The 21301-nt window shown below is 48.0% G+C and overlaps 1 protein-coding gene across 3 annotated transcripts in view; it reads right to left on the bottom strand.

Annotated features, from left to right (window-relative positions):
- AFG3L2 (AFG3 like matrix AAA peptidase subunit 2) overlaps nt 1-21301 on the bottom strand; it is a 1716771-nt gene that overhangs the window by 438844 nt on the left and 1256626 nt on the right. For 2 of the 3 annotated variants that reach the window (XM_069620477.1, XM_069620478.1), the window contains exon 13: nt 5802-5831. The exons of the other annotated variant lie outside the window; for it this stretch is intronic. In XM_069620477.1, coding sequence (XP_069476578.1) covers nt 5802-5831 — 30 coding nt within the window. The remainder of the gene's footprint in view (nt 1-5801; nt 5832-21301) is intronic. 3 annotated transcript variants of the gene reach the window in all.

Here is a 21301-nt window from a genome sequence, read left to right as displayed (position 1 = left end):
CTTTGTCATCAGGCTTCCATCCTCAGACCAACAGTCAGACAGGGCGGCTCAATGCCTCTCTTGAGCAATACCTGCGGTGTTATGTCAATAAGAATCAGAACAATTGGGTGAGCCTTCTGCCCACCGCCGTATTTGCGTATAACAATGCAGTGCACTCGGCAACGGGTCTCAGCCCTTTTTTCTGTTCTTACGGTTTTCACCCTCGCAGTATTCTCCCGGTTTTTTCCTCACCCACTAATATACCCACCATTGAATCCACCCTGGATCAAATAACCACAGCCCACACTACAGCTCAACGGAGTTTAGCTTCTGCTAGACGCAGATATAAAGATCTATCTGATCGAGCTCGTTTACCCTGTCCTGATTGGAAGGAGGGCGATCGGGTATGGTTATCTACTAGATTCTTGCCTAGATGGGTACATTCGATCAAACTAACCCCCCCATTTATAGGACCCTTCAAGATAATCAAGAGGATTAACCCAGTGGCTTACAAATTACAACTCCCCAAGTCCATGCATCGGGTGCACCCGGTCTTTCACTCCTCCCTTCTCCGCCCAGTTGATCCAGACATCCCAGTTAGGAAGACTACAGGGTTGTTGAGTCCAAGTACATGCCTAAAGAATATGAGGTATCTGCCATCTTAGATTCCAGATATCGTAGGGGCAGGTTGGAATACCTTGTGTCTTGGAAGAACTATCCCTTTTCGGAGGACTCCTGGGAGCCCAGGTCTTATGTACATGCGCCTAGGCTAGTCAGGTGTTTTCACCCGACACATCCAGGAAAACCCGGAGGGTTTGGATCTGGAGGGGGGCATACTGTCATGCACGGCGTTCGCTGGCAGCTGTGGAGACGCTGGCATTGGAGCGGCCATTGACATTAGCCGTCACACCGCCCGTGCGTTCCTCTGCAGCGGTCCAGCCTTTCTGCCTTCCGACCAGCGGCGTCCTTTTTACGAGCGCCAACCCGGAAGCCCGCGCGTTGCAACCTATTCGCGTTAGGCTTCCGGGTTGGTACGCTTCAGTTCTTTCCTCCGTGGCCGTTGCCGCTCTCTTTCCTCCACTCCCGATTGCCTCCTGGCATTCTTTCTGCACTCTGCCCGCCACGCTCTGCGGGAGCTCTTCTCTCCGCTCCTCTTTGACTCTCTCTCTCCCCGGTTCTCCTGTTTCTTTCCCTCTCTGCTCATTCATTTAATGCCCCATCTATGTAGTGTTGTATTCCCTTGGAGCAGCCACCTAACACTACTTTTAGTGGATGCCCCTAACAGCTGGATCTGTCAATTCACACAGTCCTGCCTTGTATCCTGTCGCCATCTTCAACAAGGAAGGGTTTTTTTCCGCCTTTCGGCTTTTTCCCCTTAACCGGTCTGCCCCGGTACGGGGGCCCTCTTGGCCCCGGGTTAGAGGGGCAGGATGGCTTCCTCTCGAGGCAGACCTCATCTACACTCCAGAGAAGAGGCATTGAGGATAAAGAGATTTGGGATCAAATCGGACGAGGAGACCACAGGTGAGCAGGAGGGCGTAAGGGGCACTCGGGGGAGTGGGGTGAAGTTGGCTGAATCAAGGAGTGAGCGTGACATTTCTGGAGAGGAAATATTTAGGATTTTGCTCTTGTGGACAACCTACAGATTTGGGCCTCGGTTGTCACAGCCACCAATGAAAACAGGGAACCCCAGGCATTTCTGAAAAGACACCACCCATGGGAATCTGCAGATTTCTGACTGGCACAAATCGCCCTAGAATTTATTACACACAAGACCCGGCAAATAAAATGTAGGGAAAAAAACTAAATTTCTCAGACATTTCCCACCACCAAACCACCGAAACACACTGGCAACAACACATGTCCTACCTTCCCACAAGTGTCCTGATGAAAACCGTACCTCACGTGTGGTTGCACCTACCTGGGCACAAAGGGAAAAGGCTAAACCACTGCTATCCCCAAAGGAATTGGAGAGAGGAAATAGTTAGGATTTTGCTCTTGTGGACAACCTACAGATTTGGGCTTGGGGTGTCACAGCCACCAAGAAAAACAGGGAACCCAATGCATTTCTGAAAAGAAGACACCCGTGGGAATTCACAGAGGTCTGACTTGTGCGAATCGCTTTAGAATGTATTGCCCACAAGCCCTGGCAAAGTCCAGAATTTAGGAAAAAAACCAAAATGTTCAGACATTTGCCACCAGGAAACCACTGAAACACGCTGCCAACAACACATATCCTACCTTCCCGCGTTCCCACAGGTGTCCCGACAAAAACGCTACCTCACATGTGTGGGTGCACCTACCAAAGTGAAAAGGCTAAACCACTGGTATCCCAAAGTGTTTCTGGAGAGCACATTTTGTAGGATTTTGCTCTTGTGGACAACCTACAGATTTGGGCCTCGGGTGTCGCAGCCACTAAGGAAAACAGGGAACCCCATGCATTTCTGAAAAGAAAAAACCCCTGGGAATCCACAGAGGTCTGACTTGCGCGAATCGCCTTAGAATGTATTACCCACAAGCCCCGGGAAATCGAAAATGTAGGAAAGAAAACACACTTTTCAGACATTTGCCACCTGGAAACCACTGAAACATGCCGTCAACAACATATGTCCTACCTTCCCACAGGTGTCCCTACAAAAACAGTGCCTCACATGTGTGGTTGCACCTACTTGGGCGCAAAGGGAAAAGGCTAAACCACTGCTATCTCCCAAAAGGTTTTGGGAGACAACCTACAGATTTGGGCCTGGAGTGTATCAGCCATCATAGTAAACAGGGAACTCCATGCATTTCTGAAAAGGAAACACCCATCGGAATACACATGTTTCTGACTTGCGCGAATCGCCCTCAAATTTATTACCCACAATGCCCGGTAAAGTCCAAAATTTAGGGGGAAAAAATGCAATATTCATAAATTTCCAACCACCGAAACACACCGGCAACAACATGTCCTACCGTACCACATTCTTACAGGTGTCCCGATGAAAACGGTACCTCACATGTGTGGGTGCACCTACCTGGGCGGAAAAGAAAAGGTGTGGACAGTCCACAAGTCCAACAGCAGTCCCATGGAGCACCGGCAGGGTCCCCATCCCTACCCTGAGTGAAAAGCTCTAACGCAGCGCAGCCAGAACTCCAGGACAGTGGGGGGTGGTGTCCCGGCCATGGGCACCCATCTCCCATGTGGATTGATCGCCCATAAGCCCAGGGCCTGTTGCAGGGAACCCCGGCAGGGTCCCCATCCCTTCCCAGAGGGAAATTCTGCATCACAGCCCAGCCAGAGCTCCATGATGGTCAGGGGGTGATGTAGCAGGCCTTGGGCACCCTTCTCCCATGTGGGTCGACCATCCCCAAGCCCAGTCTGGTGCTCTGGCTGGACTGTATTACAGCTTTTCACTCCAGGGAGGGACAGGCGCCTGCCGGGGCTCCCCCGGATAGCCGTTGAGCTTGGGGATGATCGCCCCACATGGGACATCATCCCTGACCATCCTGGAGCTCTGGCTGGGCTGTGTTACAAAATTTCTCTCTGGGAAGGGATGACGGACCATCCCGGGCCTCGCTGGAACCGCTGCTGGTATTTCGGAACTTTCAGCCCACATGTGAGACAGCTGCCCAAGGCCAGGGACATCACCCCTGACCATCCTGGAGCTCTTACTGGCCTGTGTTACAGCTTTTCCCCACCAGGGGGCCCCTGCAGTGTGCCAATACATCCGAAAGGGAAAAGCTGTAACGGAGCCCAGCAAGAACTCCAGGACAGTTGGAGGTGATGTCCTTGGACATCAGTATCCCATGTGAGTGTACCATCCTCAAGCACAGCAGCAGTCCCAGGGAGCCCCAGCAGGGTCCCCGTCCATTCCCGGTGGGAGAAGCAAGAACGCTGAACAGCCAAAGCTCCAGGATGGTCGGGGGCGATATCCCTGGACTTGGAAGGCTGTCTCCCATGTGGGCTTACCATCTCCAAGCCCAGCAGCAGTTCCAGGGAGACCCGGCAGGGTTCCCAACCTTTCCCAGAGAGAAAAGCTGTGACGCAGGCCAGCCAGAATTCTCGAATGGTTTGAGGTGATGTCTCAGGCCATGAGCATCGGTTTCCCATGTGGGTCGAATGTCCACAAGTCCTGCGGCAGTTCCGGGGAGCCCCGGCAGGGTACCCATTCTTCCCCGGAGGGAAAAGCTGTAACACAACCCAGCCAGAGCTCCAGGCTGGGCTTGGGGTGGTCGACACACATGGGAGACGGGCGCCCAAGGCCTGGGACGGACATCACCCCAGACCATCTTCAGCTCTGGCTGGGCTGCGTTACAGAATTTACCTACGAGAAGGGATGGGAGGGGGACCCTGGCGGGACTCCCTGGGATTGCCGCTGCACTGGTGGATGGTCAATCCACATGGGACACGGGTGCCACAGGCCCGGGACATGACCCCCTACCACCCTGAAGCTTTGGCTGGGTTGCGTTACACATTCTCCCACCGGGAAAGGACGGGGAATCTGCTGAGGATCCCTGAAACCGCCGCTGGGCTTGTGGACGGTCAGTCCACATGAGGGACAGCCACCCAAGGCCAGGGACACCACCCCCGACCATCCTGGAGCTCTGGCTGGGCTGCATTATAGAATTTCCCTCCGGGAAGGGATGGGGACCCTGCCAGGGCTCCCTGGAACTGGCGTTGGGCTTGGGGACGGTAGACTCACATGGGAAACGAATGCCCAAGGCCGGGCACATCACCCATAAACGTCCTGGAGTTCTAGCTGGGCTGCATTACAGCTTTTCCATCCGGGGAGGGATTGGCACACTACCGGGCCTACCTGGTGGGGAAATACTAACACAGCTCAGCCGGATTTCCAGGGCGGTTGGAGGTGATGTGCCCAGCCTTGGGCATCCGTCTCCCATGTGGGTCTACTGTCTCCAAGCACAGCAGTAGTCCCAGGGATCCCTGGCAGGTTTGCCATCTTTTCCCAGAGGGAGAAGCTGTACCGCAGGCCACCCAGAGCTCCAAGATGATCAGCAGTGATGTCCCCGGCCTTGAGTGGCTGTCTCCTATGAGAGTTGACCATCTCCAAGCACAGCGGCAGCCCTAGGGAGCCCCGGCAGGGTTCACAACCTTTCCCAGAGGGAGAAGCTGTAATGCAGGCCAGCCAGAGCTCCAGGATACTTGGCGGGTAATGTCCATGGCCTTGGGTGGCTGTCTCCCTTATGGGGCAAACAATCCCCAAGTGCAGCGGTGGTTCCAGGGAGGCTGGGCATGGTCCCCATCCCTTCCCGGAGAGAAATACTGTAACTCAACCCAGCCAGACCTCCAGGATGGTTGGGGGTCATGTCCCTGGCCTTGGGCGACTGTGTCCCATGTGGGCTGAACGTCCCCAAGCCCAGTAGAGGTTCCAGGGAGGCACTGGTAGGGTCCCTGTCCTTTCCCGGAGTGAGAAGCTTTAACACTGGCCAGTCAGAGCTCCAGGATGGTCGGGAGTGATATACCTGGCCCTTGACGCTTGTCTTCCATGTGGGTCGACCGTCCCCAAGCCCATCCTGGAGCTTTGGCTGGGCTGTGTTACAGTTTTTCCCTCCGGGAGGGATGGGAACCCTGCCGGGTCTCCCTGGGAATGCTGCTGCACTTAGGGATGGTTGCTCCACATGGGAGACAGCCACTCCCAGGGAAACACCAATGCTCTGCTAGCATGGGGGGGGGGGGGCAATTTGTGCCCTGACCCTGCAATTGTGTCCCAGCCCACCATAATACCTCCCCAGCCTGCCCACTCCACCAACAATCCAGCCCTAGTCCCACCCACCCCACTGACAATGGGCCCTAATTGTAGAATAAAAAAAATACGACTTACATAACGTTGAAGCTCCGCGCGTAAAAAAACCTGTGAACGAAACAAAATACATTCAAGTGGTCTGCACAGCAAAAACAAATAACTATACCGCTCCGATCACCACCACCCCTTTCAAGCCATCTCAGGTGGTCTAGTGACCCTCACCCCTCAATAAAAACACATTTGCCCCTTCCGAAGGGCAGAATGGCAGATTACACTGCCAATCTGCCCCTAGGGAGGGCTAAATGGCATGCCCCATCCATTTGGGGCAGGGGGTGGGGTGAGGACACTTCCAACCCTTCTGTAAAAACCATCCCTGGTGGTCTAGTGAACCCCACCCCCCAGTTTGTTTGTTTTATTATTTGTATTGCGCATCAGACCCGAAGGTATCAGGGCGCATAGCATAAGATAATTTTCAGCTTGGTTACACATCAGGATAATGCAATACAATATATGGATAATATAATAGATATGAAATATACAGAGCAAGGAAAGTGAGCACGCAGATGGAAATCAAATGGAAACAACGAAGTGACAGTCCTAAAAGAGCACAGATTCAAATATGACATGACATAGTCCTGAGAGAGGACAGATACAGCAGATATAGAGGACAGTCCAGATAAGGCTGGTAGCTGAACAATAATTTTTACAGGAGAGGCAGAGAAGGTTGCTTGCAGATATGCAGGTTTGTGGGTAGGCCAAGATGTCAGACTCTTTGAGCCATCTTATTATACTCTGACGAAAGTTTAGGTAAGATTGATCTGCCCTCAGTGGGGTAGGTAAAGAGTTCCATAATTGGGCTGCCTTGACCGGGAAGCTACTCCCCCCTACTCTAGATAGCTTAAATTTAGGGACTAAGAGGCAATTGGTATTAGATAGTCTGGTGGTTTTTGTAGAAGATGTCATGGTGAATCTGTCTATCAGGTAGTACAGTGCCTCATTGTTCAAACATTTTTATGTAAGTGAGGTGACTTTTAACTTGACTTTGTCGTATGTTGAAAGCCAGTTATTCGCTCTTCTGATCTCGGAGATATGTTCTATCCTAGAGATTCCCAGAGCTGCCCTAAGGGCATTATTTTGAAGGAGTTGAATCTTCTTAGTAATTTGTTTGTTTGCCCCTATGTACAGTGCATTACAATAGTCAAGCTTTGACAAAATGAGCGCCCTGGCAAGGGTAATACAGCTGTTAGACAAGAAGGGCTTACCTGCTCTGATCGGTTTACAGGTATATGCTGTAGCCGAAGCTATGGCATTGACCTGCTTGTTGAAAGATAGGGTTGAGTCCAAGTAGAAACCCAACGTTTTCACCTCTTTGGAGACGGTGATAATATTGTTATCAATATTGAAAGCAGAGTAATTGGGGCTCAATTCATTAAGAGTTGAGGTCATTCCCAAGATGATGATCTCAGTCTTGTCATCATTCAGGCTTAGTCCATGGGTGGCCATCCATGCCTGGATGATGATATACCCTGTTCACCAAGGCCAAATCCTTGTTATAATCCCCAGTAAGTGGTAGGAGGATCTGAGTATCATCTGCATAGTTGGTGTAGGTGATACCAAGATGATCCAGATCATCGAAAAGCGGCTTTGTGAAAATATTATATAGGGTAGGTGAGACGAAGATCCTTGAGGCACTCCACAAGTGATGGGGATAGGGTCTGCGGCTGCAGTAGGTGAAAAGACTATCATAGTCCGATTGCTTAGAAAGGATTGTATCCATGCTATAGCTTCTGCTGAGAAGTGCGCTGCGGAGTCCAAATGGCTACATAGGACTTTGTGGTCCACAAGGTTTTATGCGGCCGATAAGTCCAAGAGCAGAAGAAGGGCTGATTTCCCTTTATCTCCGAGTTAATCAATCTGGGCTTTCAGATCTATTAGAGCTGTTTCGGGCCCATGCTGAGGCCGCAAACCGGATTGTTGTGCACCTAGCAGACGGTTAGATTCCAGATATTTTTTAATTTGTGAGTAGGCCATTTTGTCTATAATTTTTCGAAGAAAAGGGACTTTGGTAATCGGGCGGTAATTGGTAGGAATCAAAGGGTCTAGGGTCTGTTTTTTCAGGGGTACCGATGATTCCTTGAGATTAGATGGGATAGTGCCTGATTAGAATGAGGCATTAATGAGTTTTGTGATGAATGGGGCCAAGTCTCTGGCGGCATCTTTTATATGCTGTGCTGGACATTGGTCACCCTGACAATTAGAAGGTTCCAGCGATAATATGATTTTTTCAGTTTCAATTATAGTGACTTTAGAGAACTTAAAGCAGAGTATGGGTCCGCGCTGATATTGGGTGGTGCAGGGGCGATTATAGGTGGAGTAGTACTGGTTAGTGATGCTTTTTTCTTAGCAATTTTTGTTTGTAAGGTGGTGACTTTATTGGCCAGTGCTTGCTGTATGCTAGAGCACCAGAGTTTATCTCTTATACAGTTGTCTGGCTCTCGGATAGGGTGTTCTAGCTCTTTCAGGATGACAAATAGCTCCGGCACACTTGATTTGGCCTGTGATATTCTGACGTTCTAGGTTTCACGTTTAGCTAGGAGTATTTCCCTTTTGTAGAGAGCTGATATATTACTGAGGTTAGTCTTGTTTTCCTCGGATGGTAGTAATTTCCAGGATACCTCACATTGTCTTTTTTCTGTTCGTAATGTTTTCAGGTGTGGTGTGTACCAGGAATTGAGATGTGATTTAGGTTTGCTTTGTCTCATGTTAAGTGGTGCTATTACATCTAGTGAGGTGGACATAACTTGATTATATTCCTTAGCCAACGTGTCAGGCCCCATGTTTTCAGGGAGCTCGTTGAGTTAAGGGAGAAAAAGAGGGAGTTAGTTGTTGTAGGTAATGTTCTTTTTGTTCCTTGTGGGAATAGGTGGAACTAGCGATATGGGTATAGAAATAGGTTTTTCAGTTGCTAAGGAGAAGGTTATAAGGTGGTGGACTGTCCAAATCTGAGGGGATATGGATGAAATTGAGGCATTGCAGTTGGAGTCTGCTACCCAGTTGAGTGTTCTTCCTTTATTATGGGCTGGGTGGAGCACTCTCTCGACATGAAGCATAGTTCCGTTAAGGTACTGGCCACATTGGATGCATGTAAGTCTTTAGGGTCAGCAAAGCCTAAATTCAGGTCTCCTAGTAATAGTACTTGAGACAAGTTATTTAGGTTATTAGATAGGATATTGGAGATATCCTCCTCAAAGGTGCCTATAAGACCTGGAGGTCTATAAATCAGATGGATCGTGAGAGTCTGGGCATTGTTTATATTAAGCTTGGCTGTGAGATTCTCACATGATTTAATGTCATGGTGTGGCACAAGTCTGATGGGTAGATTATCTTTCGCAATGAGGGCAATGCCTTCTCGAGTTTCAGTTCTGGCAGATCTTAAAATAGTGTAGTCATTAGGGATAGCCAGAGATAGGGCTGGTCCAACAGCAGCATGTAGCTAAGATTCTGTGATCACTAGGAAGTCAAGGTGTTCTCACTGGATGATGTCATATATCTCAATTTCGTGTGCGACCAAAGATCTGGCATTAATTAGAGCGCCCTTGAGGTTAGAATTGGCAGCAGAAACTGATGCGGGTGAGACTTCTATGCTTTGGGTCTTGGGAGTATAGTGTTTAAAAAACGCATAGGCATGTCGAGAACTATGGTGACATTTTTCTTTAATATTAGAGGTTTCAGAACGTAGGTTAGATCTCTTATTGGGGATTGCGATGGTTCTTGCTAATGGTTCATATAATTTAGCTAGTTTTGAGCGGAGTCTTTCATTTCTCTCATTGTTGTTACAAGGCTGGGAGTCAGTAAATACACATTTGCCCCTTCCTAGGGGAACATTGCCAGATTGCACTAGCAATCTGCCACTAGGGAGGGCTACATAACATGTCCCATCCAATTGGGGCAGAGGGGGGAGAGGGCCTCTGCCCCCCTTTTTGAAAATTCATCCCTGGTGGTCTAGTGACCCCCACCCCCAGTAAACACAAATGTACCCCTTCCTAGGGGCAGATTGCCAGATTGCACTAGCAATCTTCCCCCAGGGAGGGTTACATGAGATGCCCCCCATCCATTTGGGATGGGGGAAGGCCACCCTCCTTTCCATTGCAAACTTCCCTGGTGGTCTAGTGTACCCCCCCACAACCCACAACAACCCCACCCAAAAAAAAAACATGATTTTCCTTTTTTTGTTTTGTCTCTTCCCTGGGGGCAGATGGGCAAAATGTACTGCCCCATTATTTAGGGGCCGGGGGTCCCCCCACTTCAAAAACGGATCCCTGGTGGTCTAGTGGAATTGATGGGTGCGGATCGAGCAATCTGCACCCAGCAATGCTTCAAGGAAGGTGTTGTTGGAAAAGGGAGAATCTCCCCTTTCCAATGACACTTCCCTCGATCAAAAAGGTATAGAAATACCTGTGATCGAGGGAGGAATTTACCTTCCATTTCACAGCCGCAGCCACAAATTGCTGCGCCAGTGAAATTTACATTCAGGGTCATGTGAGCATGCATTACGCACGCTGACGTGACACTGAAGGAAATCCAACCTCCGGGCCGTGAGGAGGAACCTCCTCCTCACATAGCCCAGGGGTTGGATTTAGAGTTTGTGCAATCTTGTCCTTGGCACTGCAAACGTAGTGTTGAGGACCAGATACCTCATCCTTGGCGCTTAAAGGGTTAAACTATCAAAGACTTTCGAATGTGCGCAGGATTTAGCATGACCCATTGCAGGACCACTTTGATCTCTCTCACACTCAGCATCAGTTGGATACCTAACAGAGAGTTCGAATGAGCACCCACGTGGTGCAAGACCACTCTGCGTATATATGATATATGTTATGATTGGTTATTTATAACAGGCCTAATACCCAGGAGGTTTCTAAGCGCGGACCTGGGGATCGAACCTGTGTTGCTCTGTGTCGTCTTCCTCTCGAGACGGTATCCTTTCTTCGTTTCCCAAAGTTCAGTTACAAAGTTAAACTATTTCTTTTGGCTGTCAATTGTATTTGTGGCGCTTATGCATAGCGCTTTACACACTGGTCTCTTTATACAATGTTGCTGTTGCAACCTTGGCTTAAAACACAAGCAGGTTTGGTATCAGTCTCTCAAACACACCGGCTGTGCTTTCTTTTCAGATGCCGCTTTGTTGTAGGGGCCAAGGACAGTGCCACTGCGGCAATCGCTCCTCCCCGCCTTGGTTATTGACGCGGGAGAGCCTTGGGTACCTCCGACACACTGTGCAGGTTTGATCAGCCTTAGTTCCTGGTCTTCAGTTTCTTACTTTCCAAGGTTCATGAAAGTAACAGTCTTTATGGGTCAAGGGTGCCTCCCTCCTTGCAACCCTCTCCGCTCTCGCCGTATTTCTCCTTGTATTAAATGGCCATTTGGAACTACTGTTTCCGTGTGTGTGTTCTGCCTCGCTCAGAGTGTGCTTTCGTGCTCCGCCTTTTATCCGTGTGGGGAAATGTGATGGAAGTCACGTGTGTGTAATGATCCGTAATTGTCTGACCTTGCCTGACCATGGTGTTGGGACATGTCAGGTATACAGCTCTGGTGTTAGTCCGTTGTAGCTCACAGTGACCTGTCAGTGAGAAAGTATTCATACCGGGAAAGGGGTGGAGGTTGAGTTCCTAAGTATCCTGCATGGTAGGATGGGGAAAAGGTATTACAAGGAAGGGGATATCGCATCTCACTCTCCGGTGTCCCACTTCGACTCCCCGAAGACCCCTCATCCAGGTGATCCTCCCGCACTGGTCCACCACCAGGAACTGGATCCAAAAGCGATGGCTGTGTCCTGGCCACCTGTATAACAGACCCCCAGGGACTAATGGGTGAGACACCTTCAGGTTTCTCACAGATGGCGCAAGTGGATCTAGGTCTTGTGACCTACGCCCCACCACCTGTTTTGTCCAACCTCTTTCCGTTCTAAACTGTTAAATCACAGAGCATTTGTTGCCTAGTCCAAAACAAAAGGGCAGATAAAGCAAAAAAAATCTCTGTTTGCTTCTTTTAGGGCCTGGAAAATCCCACAAGCCAGTTACTCGGACAGTCATAAAACAGGTCACTATACGTCTCCTCTCGCCACAACCCATTCCGATCCTTTCCAGGGATTGCAGAGCCAAATACCCAAAGCTTCACTGAACAGTTACCCTAGTCAACCTCGTCAATATCCCCCATAAACTCCTGCAAAATGCACCTACTATTTGCATCCATCTGGCTCTGATGGTTAACGCCTGTTCAGCTGTTGCACATGCTGGCAAGACTGCCAACCTCAATCAACAATAATCTTGATGTCCTTGTCATCACTAAAATGTGGTTTACCCCCTCCTTCCCCTACATCTTTGACATAATGACCGCATGCGAAAACTGGAGGTGGACTGAGCTGGACCAAGTATGACTGGCACTGAAAGGTAATCACCCCCAGTCGCACTGAAAGGTAATCACCCTCCAACCACCACACAGTTCCTCTGAATTGCACCCTTTGCCAGTTCCCTATCGAAAGGAATAACTAGATTACAGTCCACCTTATTTACAGGCCATCTCAAAGTAATGATAATTTCATCAGTGATCTTTCCAACTTTCTCTCCTCTGCAAAGGCATTCTACTGTAATTACATGTTCCTTAGAGACTTCAACATCCCTGAGTCCCAACCAGCAAGACACCTATGCGATTCCCTCTTCTCTCAGACTGACTGCATGGACCTTAAACAGATCGTATTCTCCCACACTATTGTCAAAGGCCACACGCGTGATCTTGTCTTCACCTCCTCTCGTGCTCAAATCCATTCACCCCTCAACTGAACTGACCATGAATGCTCCCAGAGAAGCCTGCCCACCAAAGCTAGGCTAACGGCCTTGTGACTGAGCGCTGCGCTTTCAAAACTTTCCAGCTAGACACATTATAGGCAACGTTCACAACATTCCCCACCCAACAGGAATGCCTCAGCCCTTCCAGATATATTTAGCCACTTCTAGAGTACACACATGTGCCTCCAATATCTAGTGGCACTGTCAAACTGTCCACACCTTTGTACACACTCAAGCTAACAGCCAACAAACAACCAATCAGATTCCTTCCAAAGCACTGGTACAAAGGCTGCAACCCAGATTTCATCCCTCAAATCCCTCTGCACACAATGCAGACACACAATTTCCAAAGCGAAGCCGGCTTTCTACATGTCCACCATTGAGATAGCCTCTAACATTAACAAAACCTAATTCAAAGTAGTTGTCAGCGACTGCCCTTACCTGGACACGTCATTTGGATCAAGGGTTAAGCAGGAATGGTTGGTTCCATCCAAACGCCACCCTGGTGACAACTCCAAGAGACCGTGATAGGGACTCCATTGAAGAAACAGTGAAAACCCTTCTTGGGGAAGAAAAACCTCTGAATGGACAAGGCCGAACATTCGCCTGAAACCGTTAGTGCAGAGAGGCGCTTCAAAGCTACTCGGTGGACTGACCAAGATAAATCCAACATGCCAAGGATGGAGAACAGGATGGAATACAGGAGAAGTGGAACACGCGTCTCTTGGTCGCAGGGGCAATCTTGGCGGTAGCAAACCAACATTAGGTATCCGGCTACCGCCATCTGGAAAGTACAATATGCGGCTCAGTTTTTCCCTGTGCTGATACGCCAGCCTCTCCAAAGGGACCAGGAATGCTGGTTTGTCCACAACCTTACAGAAGTCATGACATCATGCCCTCTCTTAAGTACCTGTTCCCCTGGCTTTCCAGGTCGTTGAAGATAGGAGGCCCGAAGCAATCTGGGCAAATGAATATCAGTAACCGGTTCCCATGTCCTGTCACATGGTTGATGACCTTTTCAGTCCACAAGATACCTGAGGCGCCGTGGGGATAGCGTGAATCTCAAATAACAGCTGCATCAAACTCCAGAATTCCACCTTGCTGTTAGGCAGAATCCTGTGCAGTGCCCTTAGGGATCACTACACCTGATTAAGACTACAGGTGGCAATACAAGTTTTACCTTTGGTACAAGCCCGTACTACTAAGTTATAGTGGTAGCAGTAGCAGAGCAGCCAGGCTTATCTCAAGAGTATATGAGCAGCAGCAGAGATTACACAAAGGCACCACAATTACTTTGACTCAAGCAAACACTGACTCAAGGTTTCAGGTGAAAAACATAAGTACATTTATTTTTAAACCATCAGTTATAAACACGACACCTCTATTAAACTTTAAACAAAACCACACATTAAATATACTACAACTAACTAATTCACTTTGTACAGTAATTCTCACGGTAAGTACCCTGTGTTTGAATGAACCGGTGTTATGAACAAAACACGATACCGCGGATACGGTCGCTATCACTTTTTGACAGTTCGGTCTACTAAATAAACGCGTATCTGTGACATGAAATGCTACCGGGGCAAAAACACACTTAGCACCTGAGATACCCAAAGGGAGTTGGGGGTAAAAATCACAGGCAATATTTAGGTTAGGCAGACAGTATCGAGAAACACTCAGAAACAGGAGTTCAAAAGTCAAAGGGTCGGAGCCAGGTGTAGGTAGCAAAAGTTATAAGAAGGAGGGAAGACTAGGACGAGCCTTGAGGATGAAGAAAAGGGGTTCACCCCGTTTCCTCGAGTAGAACACAGTACCTTATTTCCACGATGCAGCTGGTGTCCTGGCAGTTGTTCCTGTTGGTTTCCCGCAGATCCACGATTTCCTGGAGCTTCATTGTGAAGGAGGATGTCTGAAGGGGGGTCTGCACCACACAGGGATGAAGCCGACAGCAGCGACAACGCAAAGGTGTGCTCCTTAAAAACAGGAGAGGCTCAGCAGGTGGCTATCCGGACCACTACAGCAGTGTGCAGCGATTTCGACCACAGCAGAGATCTCTGGCTGAAGAAGATGAGCTGGTTATCCCCACCAGGCTCAAGGGAAGAAGACTGCGGACTGGATCTTCTCTTAGTCGTCGAAGGGAAGATAGCTCAGGACTGCAGCAGGGCTTCACCGGGACAGGGTAGTTGCAGCAGCCATCGTTCTCTCCACATCTCTTCGGTTCCTTGTAGTTCCAGAGGCGACTCCGACTTCTAGCCCAAGAGACCTTCCTTTTATGCACAAAAACCCCCATTCACACAGCCTGGCTATCAACCACGCAGCAGGGGGTTGTCCAGCCGGGACAACCACCTCAGCCAATCATGACAAAGTGCGACTTGGGTTTCCAAGGATACCCTGTGCAGGGGGTGACTACACCCCTCCCTCACATTCAGCCCACCTAGACACCCAGGCGCCAAGAGGAGGGCTTCTCTGCAGAAGCCCGCCAAAAGACGGTGAACAAAGAAGGCGAACCTAGTTTGCCGCACAAAGTGAAACACAAGAAGGACTTTAGCAAAAAGAAATGGTGAATAAACGCAACCGGAGCCAAAAGAAAGACGATTTGGTCAAGCGGGTTTATGTTCGAGGCTAATATAATAGCCAAGAACAGTACCACGTTTATAAGTTAGGGTAGATACCACTGCCACCAGCCAAGTCTAAATGTTAAAAGAGCAAAACAATGCTCAGGGAGGTAGACAGAAAAGGGGTACAGGTTAGCACTTTCCAGTACTCCATGTAAGATGGGGTGTACCGAGTCTGTGGAAAAAATGATTATGTAATTAAATGGCAACTTTACCTTTCTCTGGGGGACAGTAGTCAGCCCCAGCGAAATGGAGTCAGAGGGAAGTCTAAAAGACAACCCTGGGTTACTACACTAAAGGTGCTGTGTAACCCATACAAGAACAGGGGCACCTGGAGTTGTGTGCTCCAGTGCCCAAGATCACACAATGAGTTACAACATATAGGCCAAAACACATGTAAGAGTGGAAAAAGGATGTACACACTTACCAGGTGGAAAAAATAAACTCCAGAAATCCAGCAAAGCTGCTGGGGGACTCACTAGGTGAGGGAAATTAACCCTAGAAGGATAATTCTCCCTAACACTCGCCCCCTCACCCCCCAGACTAAGGGACAGGAGGATTTGATCCACTCCTGGATGGATCTCATACCTCTAGTCGGTTACAAACATCCTAGAGAGACCGTCAGCATTGTGGTGGTGACTTCCTGCTCTGTGCTCAATGGAAAAATCAAATCCTTGCAGGCATATTGATAGCAAAGCATTCTCTTTCTATTGTTGCCCACCTTGTCCCAGGATCCTTTAACTTTCTGCTGATGAAACACATGGGGTGTTCCCTACCGTTCTCATACAGTTGACTAAGGACTGCACCTATACCTACATTAGAAGCATCAGTTTGTACGATGAAGGGTTGGTGATAGTCAGGAGCTCTTAGGACTGGAGCTTGACAAAGGGCTTTCTTTAGACCTTGAAAGGCTTGATTGCACTCCTCATTCCACCTGACCTTTTTAGGAAATTTGGGAGAGGAGATAACATTCAAGGGAGAAGCTATGGTCCCATAGTTCTCTATGAAGTTCCTATAGTACCCAGTAAGACCTAGGAAGGCTCTTACTTGGGTCTGAGTAGTAGGGGTGGCTCAGTTTTGTACAGCTTGTACTTTGCTAGGGAATGGCCTTATTTCACCTCCTCATACCTCATGCCCAAGGTAGACCACTGAACTCTGACCAATTTGACATTTGCTTGCCTTTATGGTCGGATGGACCTGTTCCAGAGCCTGCAATACATAACCTAGGTGTTCAACATGTTCTTTCCATGTAGGGCTGAACAGTGCAATGTCATCCAAGTATGCCATGCAGAAGTCCTCCATCCCATTCAGAACTTGATTGCCCATCCTCTGAAATGTAGCAGGTGCATTCTTTAATCCAAAAGGAATCACCTTGAATTGATAGAGGCCAGCTGGAATGGAGAATGCAGTTTTCTCCTTGGCATGGTCTGTCAGGGCTATTCGCCAATAGCCTGATGTTAGGTCAAATGTGCCGAGGTACTTGGCTGCTCTAAGTTTGTCCACCAGCTCATCTGTCCTAGGCAAAGGATGGGCATCAGTCGTGGTGACTGCATTTAGAGCTCTATAGTCCACGCAGAATCTCAATTCTTTGGATCCTGCCTTTGGCACAAGCACAACTGGGCTAGACCATGGGCAAGTAGAGGGCTCTATAACCCCGAGTTCAAGCATTTTGTTGACCTCATTCCTTATGTGGGATCTGATATTGTCAGACATTCTGTACCCCCTGCTTTTTGACAGACAAACAGTCACCAGTGTGTATGTCATGATGGCCCCAAGGGGTCAAGCCTGGTGAAAGTGAGAACAGGGAGGCAAACTGACTTAACAGTAACTTGCACTCACCCTGCCGGTCAGATGTGAGACTGGAAGAGAGATTAACTCCTTCCACTTGCTAATCTAAAGGTAAGCCTCCGAGGTGGTCAGGCAGAGGTTCACTCTCCTCCTCCTCCTGAGCTGAAGCTAGAAGCAGAGCTATGTCAGGTCTAGAGACATAAGCTTTCAAACGGTTGGTGTGAAAGACTCTGGGAGCCTCCTTAGGGTTGCCCAAGTCCACCAGATAGTTCACCTCTCCAAGTTTACCCACAACCTTGAAGGGTCCTTTCCATTTGTCCTGCAAGGCCCTCTGCCTTGTGGGGATCATAACAAGAACAAGCTGGTCTTCAGTAAACTCAGAGTTATTCTATTAAACATATTTAATATGTATGCTGTTAGCATCTATCACATGAAGCAGTAAAAAATTGTTTTGATATTTATTTATTTTTCTCTGTATTTCAGTGGGCCATTCCCATCATCGGACCTTCCACTCACTTTCGCTATATGGAAGGGGTGGCCCAGCATATAAGCAATTGAGTCAGCGCTTGGAAGGCAGGCGCAGTTTTTTGATGTAGGCTTCTTTTGTTTCACCTAGGTTTCGCCCAAGAGCCACGTCTATAGCTGCAAGGGCGGCATTTTTCTACCTAAAGGGCACCAGAGGCCTTCTTTCTTGGAGCTGGTAAGTTGTTCCAGCCCTCGTAGCATGCAGAGGAGCTAGTTTCATTTGCATTCACAAATAGTGGTCCCTAAGAGACCAAGGCACTATCGTTGAATGATGCCCTTACCTCTGTTCATTTTACTCTATATCACAATAGGAGTCTACAGCCTCTCACTTGCCCTGGGCACAGAGAAACAGTGCCACGGCTAAACAAAAGTGCGGTAAGCCACTTTCCGTGCTGTATATGGACTACTCACACATGGGTTATAAGGTTTCTGACCCAATACACACTTTCCGGCAAGGCAGGACACATTGGAGCACTCCTGAGCACGTTTCCACTCCCCTTCCCCTTGTTTTATGTGATAACAGGCGTAATTGGAAAATAAACTTAAATGTTTTTCAATCAACTATATAGCCTGGTGATATCTTTTGATACACATCCCAACTATTTATGCATGGCAGTAAACACTAGCGTGGGGGCACATTAGAGATCTAGCCTTTCATGTCTCCTTTCTCTGTTATTTGTTTATAGGAGCAAGAAAACACACAAATGGGACCAAGTAGCTTACCCACACAGGGAGTTGACACCCCTTGGCTATAAGTAAAGTCCTGATGAAGATGACCTCAATAGAATACGGTTATGAAACCGGTCGACCTCGATACAGCATGAGCTGGTCTCATGCGGTTTTATGATCTGTGTACAGAACAACTGGTCACAGACTTATTTAACTCAATTTGACCTGTGCTATATACCGGGTCTTTAATAAATTCTTGTCTGTACATTTTTTTAGATGTTGGCAAAGGACCTTAGATTTAAGGTTCCTTTGATGTATTGTGTGTTATCAGTACAAGGTGATAGACTTTTCTAGTGGCTGGCACTACATTGGCCAATAAAAGTTACTACGCATTGTCGTGCAGATATAGCCCTATAAAACTAAGTACCAGGCATTATCTAATGTAAAATGCCTATTTCTTCTCAAACACTTGGGACTGATTTTTAATGTGTATGAATTGTAATTGTACTAATAGGTAGAAGGTTATTTCCATCTTTTTCCTTTTTGCTCTTGTCAAGTGGTGGAAGGTCCGATGATGGGAATGGCCCACTGAAAAACAGAGAAAAATAAATAAATAAATATCAAAACTATTTTTTACTGCTTCATGTGATAGATGCTAACAGCATACATATTAAATATGTTGAATAGAATAACTCTTCTACAGACCGTGATAGTGTGTGACAATGTATTGAATTTCTCGGTAGAAATGTAAAGCAGACCTCGTGTAGGTCGACTTAGCAATACCCTGAGTGTTATAGTACTTGAGTAAACTCAACCATGTTAGCCTTCTAGTCATGCCAATGCTTGACCAGAGCTTGACCAGCCCTCAAGTTATCACTTGCCTCTGCCATCATGTGTGACATTCTCCTCAGGAGACCTATCACATAGTCAGTCTCTCTGACTGGCTTGGGGGAAGGGGCACTCTCCAACCCTTCTTTAATCAGGGCCAATGGACCTCTGACTGGATGGCCATAGAGAAGTTCGAAGGGACTAAATCCTACTCCCTCCTGAGGGACATCTCTATAAGCAAATAGAAGGCATGGCAGTAGAAGTTCCCACTTTCTTCTAAAGCACCTATCATGCTCTTCATAGTTCTGTTAAACCTGTCTACCAGCCCATCGGTTTGGGGGTGGTAGGCATTTGGGAATTTGTAGGTAACTCCACAGGTTTTCCACATGGTTTGCATGTAGTGGGACATAAAATGTGATCCCCTGTCAGATATCACCTCCTTAGGAAAACCTACTCTAGTAAAAATACCAAGTAGGGCCTTAGCCACAGCCGGAGCCGTAACAGTCCTCATAGGTATGGCTTCAGGAAATATAGTGGCATGGTCCACTACAACCAGGATAAACCTGTTGCCTGAAGATGTGGGAGGGTCAAGAGGACCAACAATATAAATCCCCCCCCCCCGGAAGTGTTGTGCAAGTGTTGTGCCTTGGATCACTGGGAGACGTACTGTGCTGCACCATTGTTTTCAACTGCTCGTGACTTTCAGCTTTCTGCTGGTAATTCCGCACCTGCCACTTTAAGGCTTGCATGCCCATAAATACGCGGGGCTACGCAAAGCGTAGCGGAAGTGTTGTGGAAGTGTTGTGCCTTGGATCACTGGGAGACGTACTGTGCTGCACCATTGTTTTCAGCTGCTCATGACTTTCAGCTTTCTGCTGGTAATTCCGCACCTGCCACTTTAAGGCTTGCACGCCCATAAATACGTGGGGCTACGCGAAGCGTAACGGAAGTGTTGTGCAAGTGTTTGGCAACGCACTGAAACCGGCCCTGACATTACTTGGAAGCTGTATTAGTTAGTGGATTAATTGGAGGTTCTCTCCCACGGCGGTAACATGTTAACTTCTGCTTTCGTTTTTGGAACCTTGACTTGCTAAGCATTTTTAAACCCTTTCACGGGACTTCGTAAATACTGTACTGCAAGAATTTTATTGCAAACTAGTGCTTCTCAAACCTGTTTTTAACTCTCCTGGCTGGGGGGGGGAGAGAGGGACTCTGGCGGCTCCTCGAGCTGTCGGGCGTTCCCTGTGCCTAGAAAAGTCCATTGTATTACAAGCACTGCATTCCAGGCAGATGGCGCTTTGTAATGCGGTTTAGGTTCCTTTTTGGCCGCAAGACAGATTTGCCTTAACGTGACTTGGGGCTGCAAGCAAGGCTCTCCCTTCTGGGTAAAACATCAAGCAAGGCACCTACATTATTTTATGACTGGGATTGCCGTAGACAGTCTGGAACTGTGAGAAGACCCCTCTTTCTCCCGCGACATTGGCGGAGTAAAGAAAAAATGGTGTCTTTGTAATTTATGCTATTTGTCATATTTACTGCTTGCTCTGTATTAAGATCAGGGACTGGGGCTGCGAGCAGTTCTCTCCTCAGTGCCCACGGGCATAGTTTAAATAGACATAACAGAAGGAGTCTTCTCTTTTTTAACAACTGGATTAATTATTCCCCGTGTCGTTACAATACAGGGTTTGGGGACATTCAAGCACACTCCTTATTTTTTTAGTGAGGCTTTTTTTTTGTGGGCGTGGTGAATTAACCTGGGGCTCTTTATTTTTATCTGATTGGGTAACGACTGTGGGAGGACTGTGATTTTGTGCTTCAAAGGCAGCTTTTTATTTCCTCTTCTTTTGAGGTCTAAGGTTACACTTTGACATTTCTAAACCCTTTACATATTTCATCAAACAAAGTTCATATTAAATTACATTGCAGCGTTTTTTTATTTTTATTTAATCATTCCATTTAGAATATTGCCAATAAATAAATAAATAAAATATATATAAATGGGGGTTACACTCAGAAGTATGGGCGTGTCAGAAGAATCCCCATCACATGCTCATGCGTTGCTAGATTGTAAATCTAAAGAATGGTTAATCCCGGAGTCCCCTTTACGAAGAAGGGGTAGTAGAGAGGTTTTACCTTATCATCAATTCTTTAGTAAATCAGCTAAGGGTGGTCGTTTCATGGCCCCAGCCTTCTCGCGGGGTGAGGGGGAATGCCAAGGTGGGTTAGAAACGACCCCACAGACAAACAGTTGGGGTTTAGGTCTCGCTGTAGACAAAGAAAGCCCAGAGGGAAAAAGACGTCCCCC

Source organism: Ambystoma mexicanum, chromosome 5q (assembly GCF_040938575.1).
Source record: "Ambystoma mexicanum isolate Mex_15411 chromosome 5q, UKY_AmexF1_1, whole genome shotgun sequence".
In the NCBI taxonomy this organism is placed as follows: domain Eukaryota; kingdom Metazoa; phylum Chordata; class Amphibia; order Caudata; family Ambystomatidae; genus Ambystoma; species Ambystoma mexicanum.
This window is presented reverse-complemented; position numbering and strand designations above follow the sequence as displayed.